Raw genomic sequence first — 21,930 nt, 5'->3', positions numbered from 1 at the left:
GCACAATCATAATAAATCATCTCGCGTTTGAATTCCATCTTTATCTGGAATGTCTCATCTTTGAAGTTAAAGATATGTGAGTATAGTACTGTAGGGTAGGATGGATACCGTTAGCAAATATTAAATCCCATATTTCCTAATCGGGTTTTTTCCAAATCAACGAAGGTTGTTGGAGTTGTGCGCATACGGTTCTGCTTCTGTGCGTATTTTGTATTTACTACAATATAAAAAAAGATACGAATGAAAACATGGACCATCTTACTCTACTGTATACTGAATCATCTATATGTCTCATGGTAGGCGACAACTAGTTTTGGTGATTCAAAATTCGATCGTATAACTTACACCGGTGCCGTGACACATTTAAAATCCTCAATTAGTAACCAGAGGTAAGACATTTGCAGCCAGATGTTGCTACCGTTGTAGTCGCGTATGTCTTTGGGAAGGACATTTACAGGGCTACGATTTTAGAAATAGAATCTATGTTATATTCTGTAAGAAGAAATAATTGTCGTCGTCTGTAAAGAAAAATCTGCGGCACAGTAACAGTAAAATTGCATGTATCTTTCGTGAACCTGTTTTTAGAAATAAGCCCATTTTTAAATATTTTGACTGCATAAAAGACCATTTTTCTTTGCTAAAACATTGCGTACAATTTTCGCTCCCCGATAAATAGCAGCAATTGTTTTTATTGCCGAATTCACGCCCCATTTTAGCACCCCATTTGAGCGAATGGTTGCGCCTCAATTTCCGACCATCCCTAACTCGCAAAAGTTGCTTTCGAGCCGGGTTTTTGTCTTTTATTTATTTTTTATTGATTTTAATATTTCCGCCACGTTTACACGCACAAGAACAGGTTTAATACTCGCTATTTCACTCAAAATTTGGCAGAAATCGAGCTATTTTAGGCTGTTAGTTGCTGGTATAACAGAAAAATCAAAACAAAGTAATTTTTTAGGATATTTTGACTAAAACATGTTTTAACCGACGTAAAACTATTTATTGCCGGACTGAATAATTTGTATTACTCAGAAAGTGATAGTTTTAATTTAGTTCTTTTTTTAATGGCTGATCCTTCTAAGTTACTGATTGCAAAACAACAACAGGTTTTATATTTCACAAACATCCCTTTAAACTCATTATCTGCAAAAGTGTATTATACCAATGGCCATAGGAAAAATGTCGCCAACACATCATCTTATAGTCGTACAATCTTATGAAATGACCTATTGTTTTGGGAATACACAGGTTTTATGAAAGAGGTTTTGCAGAAAACAAAGTTCGTAATTGCCTTAGTTAATAGGGTCTATGATCTTCATATTGTATTCAATGAGTTCTAGGTTACGCGATTAAACTGTAAGATATTTTGCTGTTAATTCGTATCTTTTTTATCCTGTTGTATCGGGCTTTAAAGAAAATCTATAAATATTACAAGAAGGGATATCCAAGCCATTTCTCTAAATGTGGTACAAGCCAATCTTTTCCAATGGGTCCCCCTGCCATGTCTTTCTAAAGAACCTATCTAAATATAATATAGAATATTAAACTGTTGTTGCTTTTTAATATGGTTGGGAAAAATAGTTTAAATTTAAAGTAATGGTTCAACCCTGGCCCAAGTTTCCTGGTCACAAATATTGTTTGTCTCTTCACTATAAACACTCCTTTTCTCTTATAGTTGATGTTTCCATTTACAATATAGTTAGTTCCCTTGTTATCCAAGAGTCAGCTGGTAGGGGTGATTTATAATAGCCTACCAGTGAATTGGGTGATGCATTTGCTGAGAAAGTTACAATAACAACAACAACAACAACAACAACAACAACAATAACAACAAATTCATTCACCCATGGTCATGGCTGACTTTAAGGAGGAATATAATCAGCGAAAAAAGGAATTATCCCATCATGTATTGACAGGACAATCAAAACTCAGCGCAGACTCTTTGCTGGTAGGTACTTTGTTGCATGTATTGTGTGGTGTGGGTCTTTTCTGTTCGCAGGTATGCAATGCTTTGTAATTTTTTACTTTTTGAAATTATTTCTCAGCTACTTTATTGTATAGAAATATCTGTTGTGGAATTCTGTTTTTACATTTTTTCAAGCTCTATTGTGTTTGTTTTTTGTTTGTTGACAACGCATTGTATTTCCTGAGATATCTTACCATATCTTGACATTCGGTAGTTTTTAGACACTCAATAATAGAGATTCTATTGTATGACGGTAAATTCTTCAGCGAGGCACACCTGAGACCTGGGATGTAGTCATGTAGGTCTATTACCCCAACACCCAGGGTGCTACCATCTAGACCCCACTGAGGCAGTTTATAGACACTTAATAATAGAGATTGTATTCACAAGGGTGAGGTCTTTAGTGAGGCACACCTGAGACCTGGGATGTAGGTCCATTACCCTAACACCCAGGGTGCTACCATCTAGACCCCACTGAGGCAGTTTATAGACACTCAATAATAGAGATTCTAAAAACATTATTATTGCAGTGTTTAGAAACCTGTGTTTCTAATACACTGTATTATCTCCTAATAGGATTAAAGTAATTTAAAGTAGGATGATACATTATTTAATTAGATACACTATCCTTATATACAGTAGCCTGTTATGGAAACATAATACTCATTTCTGTGATACTATTTAGTTTTTAAATTGTACTACAGAACCAAAACAGAAACAAATATAGTTTGTGCCTTTGCAAAAATAAATTTTATTTTCATGAAAACATACTATTTTTAATGAAACAATTAGCACTGTTTGCATCCTGAATCTATGAGAGAAATATAGTTGTGATAAAATTCAATAAATATTACATTTATTGTAAAAAAAACAATTTGTATTTCATATGGGCAGGAGACCAGGGTGGGTCAGAGTTAACCATTATTCTAACACCCATGCATTGTTTACATGCATTTCAATATTAAAAAGTATTGTTAAGATATCTTAAATGCAAATCTTAATACTAATTTCTTATGTTTTTGTTTCCAGGAAAGCGTCACTGCTCTTGTGTATATAGGCTATTGTAAATATATGTTCATGTAGAAATGTAATATTACAAACCATAACTACAAAGCATTGTTGATATACCTTAATAGTAAATCCAGTTATTAACTCTTTATATTTTTAATCGTAGGACAGCATCATTGCCCTTGTATCTGACCTAGATGTTCCAGGTTTGAAGAAAAATAAGAATGTGGAAAGTTTCCTTAATCGATGTAAGTTGTTGTATGTGTTTGTATAAAGTGAAGTCTTTAGTGAGGCACAACCGAGACCTGGAATGTAGGTATATTACCCCAACACCCAGGGTGCTATCATCTAGACCCCACTGAGGCAGTTTATAGACACTCAATAATAGAGATTCTATTGTATGAGGGTGATGTCTTCGGTGAGGCACACCTGAGACCTGGAATGTAGGTCTATTACCCCAACACCCAGGGTGCCACCATCTAGACCCTACTGAGGCAGTTTATAGACACTCAATAATAGAGATTCTATTATATGAGGGTGATGTCTTCGGTGAGGCACACCTGAGACCTGGAATGTAGGTCTATTACCCCAACACCCAGGGTGCCACCATCTAGACCCTACTGAGGCAGTTTATAGACACTCAATAATAGAGATTCTATTATATGAGGGTGATGTCTTCGGTGAGGCACACCTGAGACCTGGAATGTAGGTCTATTACCCCAACACCCAGGGTGCCACCATCTAGACCCTACTGAGGCAGTTTATAGACACTCAATAATAGAGATTCTATTATATGAGGGTGATGTCTTCGGTGAGGCACACCTGAGACCTGGAATGTAGGTCTATTACCCCAACACCCAGGGTGCCACCATCTAGACCCTACTGAGGCAGTTTGCAGACACTCAATAATAGAAATTCTATTGTATGAGGGTGATGTCTTCAGTGAGGCACACCTGAGACCTGGGATGTAGGTCCATTACCCTAACACCCAGGGTGCTATCATCTAGACCCCACTGAGGCAGTTTATAGACACTCAATAATAGAGATTCTATTATATGAGGGTGATGTCTTCGGTGAGGCACACCTGAGACCTGGAATGTAGGTCTATTACCCCAACACCCAGGGTGCCACCATCTAGACCCTACTGAGGCAGTTTGCAGACACTCAATAATAGAGATTCTATTGTATGAGGGTGATGTCTTCAGTGAGGCACACCTGAGACCTGGAATGTAGGTCTATTACCCCAACACCCAGGGTGCTACCATCTAGACCTACATTGTGTTTATAAAACTTTATTTTCCCAGATTCCCACATTGTACAAACAGTGCGCAAGAAACGAATGCGTGCGAATGACTTTGATATTGTTAAAGTAATCGGACGAGGTGCTTTTGGTGAAGTCCAACTAGTTCGTCACAAACCAACTAAACGTGTATATGCCATGAAACTGCTCAGTAAGGTTGAGATGGTAAGTTATATACAATAAAAAAAGGTTCTGGTGCTATGGTTATATAGTAATGGGTACATATTTCATAATCTTTTAGGTGGTATAAAACACAGGTGCGTGAGGTTATAGTTTTGCAATTCTTTGAATTTTCTTTGTTTACTTCTGAATGGGAATTAAAAGGTGTCCCACCTTCCCCCACCCTACTGTATATTGTATTGGAAAAGGCGTACATTGTAAAGCTGAAAAACTTTTGTGTTTTTTTTATGAAAACGATTTCAACCTAATTGTTCTTGTATGAAGAGCCTTGGTTTTAGGTTTATATAAATCAGCTTGAATTATTTACTCAATGTATTGTGTAGAATGAATGTATAGTAATATTCAAATACAAGTTTAATTTGCTGAGCATGGGAAGAGGAATACAAATATTAAAACATTTGGGCAAATATTAGTTTAACTTTGAAATGTCATGATGGGTAATTGCTCTATTGTGATTGTTTCAAGGGTATCTGTCTGTTCACTATGTGTTGTGTGATGTCATAATCTGCCATGTAACATGCGCATAAGTGTGGAACCGGGGGTGGCAGGGTGGGCAGACCAAACCTATTCTGGACTGCATTAATTGCTAATCAGTAAACATTACAACTGATAAATTGAAATTTGTTTCACGGGATTATGTGTCTAAACAACCTGTGCCCTCCCTGCATTTTTAAAAGTTTGGCACCCGTGTACAGGTATTTTTTATTTTGTTTAGACGCTTTACTATTTATTATTTTGAACAACAGTATATATACAATATAGATTACTTCGTTTTGAATGGAAATTTGGTATTGTTAGATTTAGCTTAGTGAGATCTGTACACCACAGTCATATAAAAAAGTGCGAGTGCCGTTTTTAAATATATAGATAACTTAATTTTTTTTTATTTGCATTACTTGATTTTTACCCCTGCATCCTTAGATCAAAAGATCGGAGTCGGCTTTCTTCTGGGAGGAGAGGGACATCATGGCCCTGGCTAACTCTGAGTGGGTAGTGAGGGTAAGTCGTTCAACATTGCTGTATTTTATCCTGGGTTTTAAGCACGGTTGGTTTATTCTATATGGATGAGGTGATCACTATGGACGCTATGTTCATTTATGAGGGTTGTTTTTGAGTGTCGTAGGTTAAACTGGTCGCTGTATTTAAGATTTAGGCCAGAGTTAGCCCTTTAACCCTAAACTATAGCGTGTTTTTATTCTATATGAGGGTTTGCAGCAGGGTTTTGACCAGAGTTGTCATGTGAGATTACCCAGTTTACACTATGATTTTATTCTATATGTGTGAGATCATGGAGTATGGCATGCCAGGGGACCTGAGATTTGGCCACAATTGACCTATTACAAATTTACAACTTATTTACGTTTTAATATAATCTCCAAAAAAATAGTTGTGGACTTTGTGCTTGCGGAAAATTTTATGGATTCACATTCAAGTATAAAACATGCTGCTGACTCAGCACCTATGATCCTTTTTAACTTCTATATATAAAGCCATTCCTGTGTATTGTCTGGTTTATACTTCATGCTTGTATTGATATAAAAGACAAAAACTGTCTGGGGGCGTTTTGTGTAAATAACAAAACTTATAAAGTAGAATGATAAATTGTTTAATATCAAATTCAAAACAGTCTCTTTAGTACTTTTTTTTTGTTAACATTAAACTGTTTCAGTTACTGTTTCAGAATCAATTTTTCATATCTTGCAAATTGTAATTTATTTTTTTTTACTTTTTTGACAAAATTTATGCAAATATTGCAGCTCTGGCTAAGTTTTAATTTAAATAATTAGTTTTTGACATTTTACAGCTAAAACCTTCAATAGTTTGTTTGCACTTTTTATCTTGTAAACCAATTTTTCAACCTAAACGTTTTATGACAATTATGGACTTTTTTGCAACGGCAATTACCCGGCTTCTGAAACAACTTTTCTTTCATTTTTTCAATGGAAGTTCCATTTATGAAATTTTTTAACTTTTTTACAGCTTAAACATTCGTTCCAAGCCAAGAAATATCTTTACTTTAGCAGTTTTCATTAAGTTAATTTTTTATACCTTTAACACAATTCATTTTTGAACTGAAATAGTCATTTCAATTTTTAATTTTTCGCTGCTTGAACATTTATGTTTACATTTTATATATTGTGAATTTTAAACCTTTGTTTTAACTGTTTATTTATGATATTTTTACCTTTTTTGCAGCTTGAGCATTCGTTTCAAGACGATAAATACCTCTACATGGTGATGGAGTTTATGCCGGGTGGGGATTTAGTAAACTTAATGTCAAACTACGATGTTCCTGAGAGATGGGCTCGTTTCTATACGGCTGAGGTTGTACTTGCTTTGGAAGCAATACACTCAATGGGGTATATTCACAGGTGGGGTCTATGTGTGTGTATAGATGTGTGTATATATATGTGTGTGTATATATATATGTGTATATATGTAAAAACATATTTTTTGATGTATTATGTATTATACCATGCAAGGAATTTGTAGGAGTTGTATAAATACACTCAATGGGATTTTTTATATGTGGGCTAAGTCTGTATATATATGTGTGTGTTATGGGCCATCATAGGTACCAAACCTGGGGTGGTATGGTGGGCAAAACTGGAATCCTGGAACTGTATTTTCCTAAGCATTGCCTATCACTACCTCCCTGCATTTATTAAAGTTTGTTGTTCATGTGTAATCTGTAGTATGAGTGGAACTCTAGACAAAATCGGAGGTCCTGGATATGTATTAGTACTTTAACATATATTTAAACAATACTCAGATACACATTAAAAAGAAATATTCCCCAATAGCAATACACCATATATAACATAGAAAGAGATCTCCATACTGTAAAGTTTTTACCACTGACCCTATATGTTTATAGATAGATACAATATAGGCCAGTTTAACAATACCATATATATATACATAGAGAGAATTTCCCTTACTACATAGTTAACCATACACCCTATATACAGGGATGTGAAACCCGACAATATGTTACTGGACAAACACGGTCACCTTAAACTTGCTGATTTTGGAACTTGCATGAAAATGAATGAGGTAACAGTTTGTGGAACTTAATGTTCCATTTGTTAAAGTTGAAATAATTAACAGTTTTGCGGACTTAAAGTTAATACTATTTTTGCATGAAGTAAACATGGTACATTGATAGATGAAGTCTTACAGTGTGCACACATATGTAGGCTCATTGCCCATACATTACTTTATCATATGTTTTATATAAACAGTAACAATTGGTCCCATTTATTTTTGGCTTCTGTGGCATTTAAATGTATTTTCCATACTTTTATATGTTTTTTCCATATATTTTTATACATTTTCCTTATGTTAAAATGTATTTTTCATAGTTTCTCTTGCTTCCCATGCTACAGTCTTATAGAATTCTAAAATAATTTAAATAATGATGTCATAATGTTGATTGTTCCAACAGAATGGCATGGTAAGGTCGGACACCGCAGTAGGAACCCCTGATTACATTTCTCCTGAAGTATTAAAGTCACAAGGTGGGGACGGACATTATGGGAGGGAGTGCGACTGGTGGTCGGTACGTGGACATAGATATCTTATATATATATTGACATAGATATATTCTATATTGAAATAAAGAGTTTTATGATAGTAGTTCATAGCCCACCATAGTTTAAGGTCTTAAGCAGCTGGGCTGAAGGTTGCTGCGTCCGCCATGCTCGAAATATTGGTGTCGCTACCTTGTAGCTTTGGTGCGTAACTTATTTATCGACGAAATAGAACAGAAATCTTTACACGCATTCTGTTTTATGAGTAAGCATGCCTGAGTTAAGGTGGCTGTACACAGTATCCGGCATGCGAATTCGCTTGCGAAGTTGTATGCAAACCCATTACCGAGTTCTGCATGCGGCAGCGAAATCCGGACGAAACAGACAAAACGGACGAATTCCGGATACTGTGTACAGCCCCCTTTAGTCCATTATCCCGATTCCAAGGGCGTTATTTGGAAGTATTGTCTGCTAAGTGTCTTGTCTTGTGTGTCTTTGAGACATTATATGGGTATAGAATAAAATATTAACAAAGCTTTGGTACCCTATTTTTGAAACTACACATTTCACTTTTTTTAAGCATACAGTTTAATGTAATTTTTACAATAACTTTTGGGTTGCAACATAGAGAATGAGATGCATTGAAAATATAGAAATTCTCTCCTGTTTGTTAGGTATTGTGGTGTAAGGTAATAATTCAAATTATGAAGCAACTATCGTAGATTAATAATAGATGAAACATCATTGCTTAGTCACAATCCTAGATATAAATGCTGAGTCATGTTTGTTTGTGAGCTCATTATTGTAATAATGATCATTGTTACGTCAATAAGGAAGTAAAAGCAATGTTTATTGCATCCATTTTGGTGCAAATTTGTGGAAAAACTCTCTTTATAATCAATACAAAAGGAACTTCAAAAAGAATTCGTTTTACAAAACCTTTGCAACAATATAGATATAATTTTTATGGGTATTTATTTTATTTTTTGCATTGTAAAGAATTCTATACATTAGACTGTATTTCGAAATAGTTGTTGTAATTTAAAAGTATTTTAAAATAAAAATATCAGCGGGCAAGGATGTACAAGAGAATACCTTAAAAATCCTAGAAATTAGAAAAAATAATTTGCAAGTGTCAATTTCTAAAATGCACAAGTATTGAAATATAAAATGCAGAAATATGATTTCTTTTATGGCCTTATAATAATTTAAGATTCGTCCGGCGCTTTTTCTTAGTAATTCAAAAGTCGTTCGCTCTGTATGTTCTTTAAATGGAAACATTTCATATATAGAGCCATGCCTCTACGCAGTAGTAACATTTAAGTGATAAAGGCGTCATCAGTCGCCACGATTCTATATTTATGAATCATAATATGCGTGACATAAACTTATGCGAATGATATTATCCATGTCGTACTGTACGTATACAATATGTCATGTTTAGGAAATGACTGGATGTAATATCTCCATAGGATTTGTAGGCATATTTTTATTTAAATGGAATGTGGACATATAGTAGGGTGGGGGAAGATGGGACACCTTTTCATTCTGTTTTTTGTCCCATTTGGTAGTAACAAAGAACATTCAAAGAATTCTAACATCTTATCCCCACGACTCTAATAGACTGTTGTTGATTATTTCGATCAGGATATATGGATATTATGCTAAGGTGTCCCGTCCTACCCCACCCTTCTATATGTTTATTTAAATGGAATCTATTGTGGCTATTGCTAAAGTCATGTAACTGAGATTTGCATAAAAAGCCATTTAGCTGCAATACATGTGTTAAGGAAATGTTTATAATTATGTGTTAAAAATATTGCCAAAGGCCTAACTCTGGCTTATATCCCAGCTGCCATAGCAGGCACATTGTAAACCAATTCGTATGCTTTCGTGCAAAAAAATATCTTAACTTAAAACTCATCCATGCAATGTTGACTGTATATTTAATTAAGTTTTGAAGTATTTTTGATCATCAAAATAAAATGATCTTAATTTTTTTCAATGGTTTTTCAAAATAAGTGTCTATGAATAACTACAGTATAATAATATCCAAAGCCCTATGGCGTTTCTCACTGTAGGACCTCACCCTTAATAAAATTCAATAGAATAAAAAACATAAGAGTTATATAAACACACCCGTTACAGAAATAAAACTTATAAAAAGAAACTGGCCATTATGAAATTTGAGCATTTAACACAACACAACTTTTGCGTTGTTCTTACTTTTATGATAAAAAAGCAAATAAAAAAAACACATTTAAATTAATATTTTTGAATGAGTTATGAGCATTTAACAGAACACAATTTTTGCGTTGTTCTTATTTTTGTGGTTAATAATAAAGAAATGGTTAAAATGTTTGTATTTTTCATAGAAATTTTTGTTTCTCAGTTATTTTCCTGAAACTTGTAACACGACACCCTTGATTACAATTAGCTTGTTAGTTCTGATTGTTAATTATTCGGTTCATGTGAGGTTATATGTGTGTGTGTGTGTGGTTATATATAGGGCAATGTTCTAATAATATAACTCAATAATGAGAAATGATGAAGCAGTTTCATTAAACAAGGACAAAATTAACCATATAAATTATAGTTACTAGGTTTACAAATGCGTTTTTTTGCTAGTATCAATAGAGACACAAAAGCCCATATATATACAATACAATACAATTCCTGTGCTAATAATATAACTTAAATATAAGTTATGATGAAGCAATTTCATTATACAAGGACAAACAAGTATAGCTAGGTGCATAAAACTTGAATTTTCTGTTCAGTTTTAAGACAAATATAATATCCCATATATATACATATGAAACAATCGTTTTTATTTTATTTTAACTTTTGACATCACCGAAGATGGTTTTAGAAATGTTCAAAATACGTACAATTGCGTTATATAAACATGGATTGTTGTGTTTATATTGAATCTATATTTGTTGTTTTATTGCATGAACAATGCTTAATATGCAAGTAACAATATTGTTCATACGCTGGTGTAAATATGCACCTTGAAACTTGTGTTAGGTAAACAGAGACAGTATTGGCATTTGTTTTTTAAAACTTTCTTGCTAAAAATAGCCATGGTTTGGCAAACTGTCACAATTACGCCACTGTTTTCTATCACATAAGCTTAAATTAAAAGCAAAACTTTGGCGATTACGGAAACTGCATTTAACACAACTTTTAAGCATAAAAAGTGTAAACAATAAACATATAACCATTTTAGCAGGTTGAACCACTGTAGTAGGCGGCCAAATCAAATGGACGCTTGCTTTTAAGTCGTGACCTAGGGTTTAAGAATTATTGATTGTATAATTTTGTACTACTGAATGTTATTGGATGTTTTGGGGTTGTTACAGTAATGAAGGTATAAAAAAACAACACAAAAATATAAAACCTGTAAAAAGTACTGTAGTATGTGACCCAACCAAATCAAATGGCCAAAATCAATGGGCCAAATCAAATGTTTTCTTTTTCGCTTTTGGACTTTCGTATACATTTACTTATACTACAATACCCTAAACTCTAGGTTGGTGTTTTCTTGTACGAGATGTTGGTTGGTGACACTCCATTCTACGCTGACTCTCTTGTTGGCACTTACGGTAAAATCATGGATCATAAAAACTCCTTACAGTTCCCTGATGATGTGGAGATGTCAAATAATGCAAAGCAGTTGATTTGTGGATTTCTCACTGATAGGTAAATATGCGGAACTTCGTTTTTTATAGATTTATTAATGTGCGCTATCTGCTATGTATGTTTTATAAAATATGTGAAAGTTTGGAATTTTTTATCGACAGGTAAATATGTGTGAAGTTTATTTTTTTCACTGATATATTTATGTGTGATACTTTATTAATATATGTGGTTAATATTTGGAAACTTTATAAGCTTTGTTATTATATATGCGCGCTACCTGCTATGTATGTTTTATGAAATATGTGAAAGTTTGGAATTTTTTTCGATGGGTAAAACTGTGAAAACTTTTTTTATTGATATGTATATATGTGTGTGCTGCTTCCTTTGATGGGGGTATAGTTATTGATTAATGCATTGTAAAAAAAAATCAAGGGTTAGCCTCCATCATGCCAACCCAGGCTTGGGCTCATGCGTTGTTTTTTGGCTTTGGGGTAATAGACCTACATCACCCCTATAGAATATAGGCAACATGGCAGTACGTATACGGATCTAACCCAACTTATTACACCAACAGAAAGGACAGATTAGGAAACCACGGAGTCGACGAAATAAGAAACCAAAGCTTCTTCAAAAATGATCAATGGACATTTGACACATTACGTGACAGTAAGTTGATTTTATTGACATTTCATAGATTACTTGTGAAGCACATTTATTTATACATGCTTGTATAAAAGTAGTTTGGGCGTTGGGGTAATTGTTATTTGTTTAAAATGTGATCAGGATATTTGGATATTATGTGCTAAAGGTGTCCCATCTTACCCCACAGTGCTATATATATAACTCTTTCTTTGGTGAATCTATAATGGCTCAAAATGTAATTTACATCTTACCCAGAGTAGTCTTACAGTTACTATCATAAGTGGTAATTTTTTTCTATATAGTATTACTCTTTTATTGGTGAAACAAAATGTTTGCTGATGTAGTTTACATCTTACCCAAAGTAGTCCTACAGTTACCGCCTTAAGTATTAAAGCTCTCAACCCTTTCCATTCCTATGTTAACACCAACAAATATCTTGTCTATAGAAAGTTAGTGTAAGTGTCTGCCCCTCTTAAGGTGTAAGGACTCTTCTAACTAATCTAGTATATGAAGAGTGCTTGAATAGGGTGTCTTATTGTACATTGCTATAGTGTGGTACTGTGGGTTTATCTATGGTGATGTCACAAACCGTGTGGTTAATGGTTGGAAAAAAACTTCTTCAGTATTTAAAATACTGATTTAATTTAGATTTTTTACGAACTGACCCTCTGACCTTACGTTACTCCTGTTTTACACATCTGTAGAAACGGGTGTTTGTTATATGACTCAAATTCATGTGTTTAAAACACAAATTTTCTGGTCAGTTTCAATGTAAATATAACATTGTCTTTATATTGAATGTTCCACCCCCTGATACTTACTGTTCACCCACAATAAACAATATATTGCCCCATCTTAACCAAAACCCCTTCTTTTAGCTGTAGCCCCTGTGGTCCCTGAGTTAAACGGGGACACCGACACTCGTAACTTTGACGATATCGAAGAAGAGAAAACTGAACCCGAAAACTTTCCCGCCCCCAAAGCATTTGTGGGGAACCATCTACCTTTTATTGGGTTCACCTTCACAAGTGACTCCATGTAAGTTGATTGACAGCTCAAGTCCCTTTTTCTTTAATTCTCTCCTCTATTGCATTTTTTTTCATCGATGACAATAGTCGTGTAATTTAATTGATAGCTTGATTGCTAATTTCAAACATTCTCTTGGACACATTTTCATTACCTCCTATTTCATGACTTTTTTATTTTTCTCTACTTTACTACAATTGTTTTAAGAATTGTTCCCCCTTTTTTAATTATTTCAACAATTTTTGTTAACTTTTTTCTTTATTTCTTACTCTCTCTCCTTTCCCCATCTCCTCAATTATGTTGCTGTTTCTAAATTGTCTTAACTTTTATTACAGATACAGCAATGGTCAAGCACCTACAGTTTCAAATGTAAGTAATATTACTGTTGTGACTAATTTTCTGTTAACAGCTTTGTGTAGTTCACTCTAATTCAAAATGCTTACTACAACATACAGTGTTTAACGTTATTGTAATTTATTTGCAGCAAAAGACCAGTAACATTGCAGCTATAGGAGAGGTGAGTGAATGTATTAAACCCTGCACTTATCATATGTTTTAATAGACCAACACCCTTGTTATATTAAGAATCTGGTCATTCAAATCAATGAGCACCAGATCAGGGTCAGATTCGCGGAAATTATTATTGTTACATTAACATCTTATTATTACAGGATTCTGAAAGGTTAAAAGTCAAAGTGAAAAACCTGGAGAATCAACTTAAACAGGAGGTCAAGAAGAGGGAGGAACTGCAGAATAAATATGAGTGAGTGTGTTTGTTTTATTGGGTGGTGGGAACCTGAGTATCTTTTGGTTGGTTTGGTCATTTATATCCTTGTGGGTGGGAACTTGAGCGACTTATCCATGGTTGCCACTTCCATGCCCACAGTCAAGTTGCTGAAGCTATTACAGTGTGTGGATAAGCAGACATGACTTTTGGTTGGTTTGGTCATTTATGTCCTTGTGGGTGGGAACTTGAGTGTCTTATCCATGGTTGCTACTTCCATGCTCACAGTCGAGTTGCTGAAGCTATTTAGCAGACATAGGCGCCTAAAATGGGTATAAAGGTGTGCATATATACCCTAAAAATAAATCAGAGTATCCATGGGTGGCCAGTAAAAAAGCTTAAACAATTGAACAGCATACAAACCTACATAAAATAAACAATATACAGTGGTGATAGTGCAATGATCAATCCAATCTATTTCCCAAATAAAAGCCAATAATTTGACTTTGATGTTTTCGTCGTCATAAACTTTATCTTTTAAAACTTATCTTGACTTTTTAAAATTCAAGCACCTATGTATGCAATACATGTACATAAGTACACAACTAGCACAGACCAAATATAACCTTTGACTTAAATGGATGTTAACACACAGTGTATGTTTCCTATGATGGTATTTATAACTCTAGCACTTAGCTGATAATAATGTTATAAATAGAAACAGGGAACCATATAGCAACTGCTTAGAACAGTATAATAGCATCACAGCATACATTGTATAATACACATTTAAAAAATCAAACAAATTAGTTCACTAAAAAAGTAGAATATACATATTTTATAAATTTCCATGATTTTGTTTATTGTTTCTATAAGGTATATAGTACTGTGGGGGAAGATGGGACACCTTTAGCACATAATATTCAAATATCCTGTTCGTGTTTTTAATAATTAACAACGGTCTGTGGGAGTTGTGAGGATATAGTTTTATGATCCTTCAAATGTTCTTTGTTTACTACTAAATGGGACGAGAAAATGAAGTTAAAAGGTGTCCCATCTTGCCCCACCCTACTGTATAACATAATTTCTGATTTTTTTAGTGCTGCGTAGTACACAATAAAATGTATGTTGTTTTATTAACATTTTGATAAATACTTGTATTAGCTTGCAACATTGAACACAAAAACTTTTATAAATCTTAATGTAAATCTTGAATTTTCTTTTATCGTTGTCGTATAGTACTGTGGGGGAAGATGGGACACCTTTAGCACATAATATTCAAATATCCTGATCAAGTTTTAAACAATTAACAATGGAAGTCGTAAGGGTATGGTTTTATAATTCTTTGAATGTTTTTTGTTTACTACCAAATGGGACGAGAAAATAGAATGAAAGGTGTCCCATCTTCCCCCACCCTACTGTATCTTTTATTATCCTATTATTTTCTATTATTTAAAAATTTTCTATTATCTTTTTTTTCTATTATACCTTTATTATATTATAATTTTATAATATTTTTATTATTAATAATTTTGTAATATTTCTACCAGCGAATCGGTGTCAATGCCACAATCGTATTTATAGTATTTATTTAGTTTTTTATCATCTATGACTTTGAAATTTTACATGATCTCCTTTTCTATTATAATTTTATATTTTTATAGTATATTTTATATTATTTCTATTATTAATAACTTTATTTTATTTCTACCAGTGAATCGACAGCAATGTTACAATCAGCGTCCCGTGACATGGAGTCAGGTCGGGAAAGTCGGCGCGCCAAAGAATCCGAGTTACGGCAACTGGAACGGGACAACGCATTGTTGCAACATAGACAGCAAGAAAGTCAAAGGAAATCGGACATGGAGGCAGAAAAAAGAAAAAAGGTAAATCACGGGTGTAAATATAACATTTTTATGCTTTGGTTGTGTAAATAGATTCACTGTTTTTTCTTGATGATTCGAATCTCGGTGGCATATCGCCCTAGTCACCTCCAACTATACAATTTATGTAACTTTCTAACTTATTTTTATACAACTTAAAAAAAAAACTGTTAACCGTGTATTGGAGGTGACTTAAAAAAAAACTGTTAACCGTGTATTGTAATAACTTGGTTAAACTGTTCGTAAAATGTTAATTTTTTTAGTTCGTTGCCGCTTTAAGCAGAAATAGAAAACAATTTTGACGTATAACTTTTAAATTTTCAAACGTTTTCTTCAGGTTGAAAACGACCTTGCTGCATTGTCACGGCAATTGGAGGAGTGGCGCACGCAGAAAACGGAGCGCAAGAAGGCCGAAGCAAGCGCGAGGTCCGAACAACTCCGTATAGAAGAGTTACAACGTAAGTTAAAGTCTGAAGGTGACACCGTCGGGAAACTGAAGAAGATACAACAAGAACTCAAGAAGGTAAGAATTGTTATGCCTATAAAAGAATTCTATGGTGACAGGTCCTTTTAAAGTGGGTTCTAATTCAACTATATTTATAATATTTAAATATATAGTACTGTGGGGTAAGATAAATACTGTTATCACATAATAAAACTGAGAAAGATATAACAAGAACTCCAGAAGGTGAGGATTTTTATGCCTATAAATGATATAGTAGGGTTGGACACCTTTTCATTCTGTTTCCTCATCTCATTTAATAAAAGAACATTCAAAGAATTATAGAACTGTTTTTCTCACCACTTCCATAGATTGTTGTTAATTGTTTAAAACAGGATCAGGAACTATGAATATAATGGGCTGAAGGTGTCCCATCTAACCCTACCCTACTATATCTGTGGGAACAGGCCATTTAAAACCGGGTTTTGATTCAAATATTTTTATAATATTTAAATATACTGTGGGTAAGATAGATACTGTGATCACATAATATAACGGTTTCTGTATCTATGAGCTTCATGTTTGTTTAGTGGGGATGTTAACTGTTAAAGAGATCCTGTAACTCTGCCCTTTGGTTGATATATCCTAACCGTATCCTCACGACTCCCATAGACTGTTCCTAATTGTTTAAAACACGATCAGGATATTTTAATATATGGGGCTAAAGGTGTCCCATCTTATCCCACCATTATCTGATATCCCAACAGATATCCTGGTTTCTGTCTGTACATACCATTACTAGGTCCCTTGGTGTGACACACAATTCTCTATTTGAATCTTTGTATTAACTAACTGTTACTGTTAGTATTAACCTATGGCATGTTATGAGACCTGGGATTAATGCCAGGGCTTCCATTGCCCCACTAACACATATTAACCCTCTTTCCAGGCAAACTCTGAGCTAGAGATGCAAAACAACGAACTTCGTGATCGAGCTGCGTCCGCAGATGAGAAGTTAAAGTCATTGGATCGAGCGAAGATGAGAGTGGACAGCTTGTTGGAGCAAGAGAAGACACAAGGGGAAAATAGAGTTACTGATTTACAAGGTATGTGGTTTGTAGGTAATACTAGATATACAGACATTTTTTTAACTGTATATAAATGATATTGTTTCGTTTAAACATAGGATGTGTATGTATTTAATTGAGAAGTATTATTTTATTTGTGTAGGTGGCCGTTTTTGTTATATAGTTTCAGATATAGTTATATTTACATATTTATATAGTTTCGGCATACAATTGTGTGTTTCAATACTAACTAAACGTGTAAATAGTTAAACTATGTTTCCATACTGATCTGCATATAGTTCTTAGCAGGTCATTTATATCATATAAACTTATCTAATTATAACATCCTTAATTAAATAAAATATAATATCTAATTATAAAATAAGACCATGTAAAAAGTTACCGATCGTACGAGCATTTAAACTGCATATATATTTATTAAAACACCTATTATAATACATAGACCATGTAAAGAGTTTACATCAAGAAGCTGAAAGATTGAAAGATCAAATTACCCGAGTTGAAAATGAACGTAAACAAGCACATGATAAACTATCAACACTAGAACGGGTAGGTTTTAACTAATTCTATATAGGTGAGGTCTTCAATGAAACACACCTAACGCCTGGAATAGTAGAATGTAGGTCTATTAGCATGTCCAAAAACATGCTACTACAGGTGTCTACACCCAAGCCCAAACTATTTTAAAGCCTTCCTGTTTAACTATGCATTGCGGTAAAAAACTAACATGCACTTTAAAATAATAACTCTGCAACAAAAATGTCTACACTTCAGACCTGATAACTTAAAAAACTTTCTATTTCTAAACATTGAACTACCCATTACACTTGAAAACAAGCATGCAGTTTGAGATGTAAAGGTCGCACCAAAAATTTTTACACTTCAGACCTGATAACTTAAAAACCTTTCTATTTCTGAATGTTTTACCATCTTTTCCAGTCGAAAACAAGCATGCAGTTCGAGATGAAGACGTTGCAACAAAAGCTTGACAAAGAGACAACAGAACACAAGAACACCCTCGCTAGACTCGATGCAAGAAATCGTAAATATGCATCGATTGAAGGGGCCAAGTCAGAGGCCATGAAAGGTGGGGTAACTGAAAGTTTAATGTACTTTGGGTGTTTTGGGTAACTACACTTAAGTATTACTTTGGGGGCAACTGAAGCTTCGGTGTTCTTGAGTCAGAGGGTGTGAAAAGTGGGGTAACTAATGCTTTAGTCTTACTTTGGGTGGTGGTCGTAAGTGATATTTTAGTGATACTTTGGGCTATAGGACTTAATTTTTAATGCTACTTTAGATAGATATAGTTGGATTGACCATTTTGTCTAAGGCATTTAGTTTTATAATATAATTTCCAACACTTAAGTACATTTCACAGCTTTAATTGTGTGTGGTAATCATATTTTGTTACCATTCAGTAACGCTCAACTAATTATAAATAACTACTTTGTAATACCTGGTTAACTTTGATTTTATTACAGCTTTGAGATATTTTCCCAGTTAAAATCCATAAATTTCTTCTAATATTTCTTGCTTTTCTTCCAGGATTGGAGCGCCAGATAAGTTTAGACAAGGAATCGCGAGGAAACCTCGAAAAGGAAGTCAACGATCTAAGGAAGAAGATCACGCTTCTCGAATACGACCTCCAGGAGGCGAGAAAGAGCCAGAAACAAACGCTTGCTGCGAAGGAGAAGTCCGATAATGAGGTAGAGATCATATTAGTGACATAGATATCTTATTAATGAACATAGACATTACACTTGTTATCTAAAAAATCTCTAATTTATTTGCTTACCAACATTGAAAACAAGATATTTTTTATAATGTTTAAAAATTTATATTACAGTGGGCTGGGGTAAGATGGGACACCTTTAACACACAATATCTTAATAACCTGGTCGTGTTTTAAACAATTAACAGCGGTCTAAGGGAGTCGTAAAGGCATAGTTTTATAATTCTTTGAATTTTCTTTGTTCACTACCAAATTGGACGGGAAAATAGAATAAACAGGTGTCCCATCTTCCCCCACCCTACTATGTTATTAAAAACACAAATTTAGTATAGTTTTTGGAAAGCTTCCATCATACCTACTGACCAAATAAAACAAATACCTTTAGAAGGAAAGCTATATTGGCATGTTGTTACTAGCAATATACCTAGTATAAAACCAATAAAGTCGCAAACCATTTACACCCCTCACCAACCACCTCCAGGTTAAAGAAGCTATGAGCGCCAAGTCTCACGAACAACAATCAAAATCCAAGCTACAAAGCGAGATCAACAACCTTAAAAGTGAAATTATAGGCCTCAAAGCTTCAGAGTCGCAACTTAATAAAGTAAGTTATTCCTTTGTTGATGATGTTACTGTTTGCCGTTTGACAAAACTTCATTAGGGCATAGGTGAATCGTTAAGATTGCCCAAGGGGACACCTTAATTTAAAAAAAATGGTGGCATTGTTTTAGCACCCCAGTTTTAAACCTTTAAAAGCTTTTACCCGCTGCTAGGTGTCTATACAAACAAGCAGAGCCAAAGTATATTGCATTCACTACATTAATCAATGAGGTTCCCTATGTTTGACAACTATGAGTGTAACTGTATTTTACCAATGTTACCTCAGATTTTGTTTAAAACTCAAACATTTGAGGCCATAAAGAGTTGAGAAACAGTGCATTTACCACAATAATCAATTAATCAATGGGCTTCCTTGTGTTTGACGACTATAAGTTGAATTTTCTACCCAAAAGTTTCTTGCTACAATATAACATTGAAAATCCGTGGCCTATTATCTACTATATATGTATGTATATACATAGTGACATGTGTTGCCCTCTTTATGACCTTAACCATATCACATCATAACAACCATTATGACATCACAGGAGCACACTCAATACCGAGAAGACAGCCAGGAGTTGGAGCGAAAGTTGCAGAAAGCGAAACGCGAACGACAAAACATCGATGGCCAGATGAGGGAGCTACAGGACCAACTAGAGGCCGAACAATATTTCTCGGTATGTTATTTCTATGTTTGTATGTTATTTCTGTGTTGCTATGTTGTTTCTATGCTTTATGGTTATTTAACTATTAAATTTGAATTTTTGTCTAAAAGTTTTTTACAATTTTCTTCCTTAAGTACTTTTTATTTCTGTGTTAAAATGTTATTTCTATGTCAACTAGTTTTTACTTTATTAAAATATGAAATTTGGGTCTAAACTTTTTTCACACATTACAGACTCTATACAAGACACAAGTGAGAGAATTGAAAGAAGAGAAAGAAGAGCTTGAGAAGAAGGGAAAAGATGAGATGTATGATCTTGCTATGCTTAAGGATGAAAGGTGTGTTTATATGATTTCTATAACTATAAAGTTGTATCTTTTCTGGGAATTTACCCAAGTATATTACATGAGCATGTACGGGATTTACTCAAATTTTATGTATGGCTCAGTACATAATTATTTAAATATAATGATTGTTGCATAGGCGCAAAACTTTTAAAAATGCAGGGGATGCAAGGATAATTTGACTCATCTTCATAAAACAAATCAAACTTGAAATTCTGGGGTGAGGCTGCATACCCTGCCACCCCAGGTTTGGCGCCTATGCTTCAATTAATTATATTGACAATTTTTTTTAGCTTTAAACCTGTATTTATTTATAGTAACTTTAATTTTAACTTTGGGTTATAATATGAAAAATAATTTAGGTTAAATATATTGAATATCAAAACTTTTCTTTCCTTGCATTCTTTCTTAAATCTCTATGTTGTTATTATATTGTGTCTATGTTGTTAATATATTGTGTCTATGTTGTTATTGTCTGTGTGAGTCTCCATCCTGATTGCAGTAAGCTGTAATATGAAAATGTACAAACATCTATATATACCGTTACCAATGATTGGGCTTGCTATAAAAACCAATATATTGTTTGTTTGTAAAGGTTACACGCAAGCCCTTGTTTTAGAGCTGTTTTTTTAAATATAAACACCTTTGATAATGATAATTTTTTTTAAAACAGATTTTTTTTATTTTTAATATTACCAGCTTTATGTAGATTAAGTTCAATGTATAAAAAAATCATTAAGATTCTGGATAAACTATTAGAGTTGTGGGCCTACCCTATTATAAACCCATAATAATATGAGTGTTGTGTGTATGACCTAACCTGCACATAACGTCACGGCGGACACAGAGACGCCATCCAAGTTGAGTTGTCTGTTCTGCTGAACAAAGCTGACGAAGAGCAAGTAACTCGACGGGAAACAGAGGGCGATCTTGCCCTCGCGGAGAAACAGAGGCTTCAGCTTGAACTTGAGCTTCGTGACGCGAAAGAGGCGATCCAAGCGCACACAGACGCCACACGGGCCGATATGCACGCTGTGAGTCCGCCATTCACGCACTCATGGCTCCATGTCCAACTGCTTTATATTAAATGTGAAAAATTGAAGAAAAACTGGGTTCATAACGCATTTTTATTAATGTAGCAAGAAAATAG

General features: G+C 34.1%; 1 protein-coding gene across 3 annotated transcripts in view; it reads left to right on the top strand.

Annotated features, from left to right (window-relative positions):
• The first annotated feature begins 1,689 nt into the window (after nucleotides 1-1,689).
• Nucleotides 1,690-21,930, top strand: part of LOC100176906 (rho-associated protein kinase 2) — a 33,115-nt gene continuing 12,874 nt past the window's right edge. For 2 of the 3 annotated variants that reach the window (XM_018812427.2, XM_026835287.1), the window contains exons 1-23: nucleotides 1,690-1,948; nucleotides 3,141-3,222; nucleotides 4,279-4,439; nucleotides 5,376-5,453; nucleotides 6,651-6,826; nucleotides 7,427-7,511; nucleotides 7,903-8,016; nucleotides 11,523-11,692; nucleotides 12,207-12,298; nucleotides 13,153-13,312; nucleotides 13,636-13,669; nucleotides 13,785-13,817; nucleotides 13,972-14,063; nucleotides 15,739-15,910; nucleotides 16,245-16,430; nucleotides 17,299-17,455; nucleotides 17,880-17,986; nucleotides 18,377-18,524; nucleotides 18,983-19,143; nucleotides 19,651-19,773; nucleotides 20,318-20,449; nucleotides 20,671-20,774; nucleotides 21,628-21,814. In XM_018812427.2, coding sequence (XP_018667972.1) covers nucleotides 1,847-1,948; nucleotides 3,141-3,222; nucleotides 4,279-4,439; nucleotides 5,376-5,453; nucleotides 6,651-6,826; nucleotides 7,427-7,511; nucleotides 7,903-8,016; nucleotides 11,523-11,692; nucleotides 12,207-12,298; nucleotides 13,153-13,312; nucleotides 13,636-13,669; nucleotides 13,785-13,817; nucleotides 13,972-14,063; nucleotides 15,739-15,910; nucleotides 16,245-16,430; nucleotides 17,299-17,455; nucleotides 17,880-17,986; nucleotides 18,377-18,524; nucleotides 18,983-19,143; nucleotides 19,651-19,773; nucleotides 20,318-20,449; nucleotides 20,671-20,774; nucleotides 21,628-21,814 — 2,856 coding nt within the window. In that variant the 5' untranslated portion in view covers nucleotides 1,690-1,846. The remainder of the gene's footprint in view (nucleotides 1,949-3,140; nucleotides 3,223-4,278; nucleotides 4,440-5,375; nucleotides 5,454-6,650; nucleotides 6,827-7,426; nucleotides 7,512-7,902; nucleotides 8,017-11,522; nucleotides 11,693-12,206; nucleotides 12,299-13,152; nucleotides 13,313-13,635; nucleotides 13,670-13,784; nucleotides 13,818-13,971; nucleotides 14,064-15,738; nucleotides 15,911-16,244; nucleotides 16,431-17,298; nucleotides 17,456-17,879; nucleotides 17,987-18,376; nucleotides 18,525-18,982; nucleotides 19,144-19,650; nucleotides 19,774-20,317; nucleotides 20,450-20,670; nucleotides 20,775-21,627; nucleotides 21,815-21,930) is intronic. The other variant, XM_026835288.1, reaches the window with a different exon arrangement.

This window comes from Ciona intestinalis, chromosome 7 (assembly GCF_000224145.3).
Source record: "Ciona intestinalis chromosome 7, KH, whole genome shotgun sequence".
In the NCBI taxonomy this organism is placed as follows: domain Eukaryota; kingdom Metazoa; phylum Chordata; class Ascidiacea; order Phlebobranchia; family Cionidae; genus Ciona; species Ciona intestinalis.
Note: the sequence above shows the minus strand (reverse complement) of the source record. Positions and strands in the feature narration are given on the sequence as shown.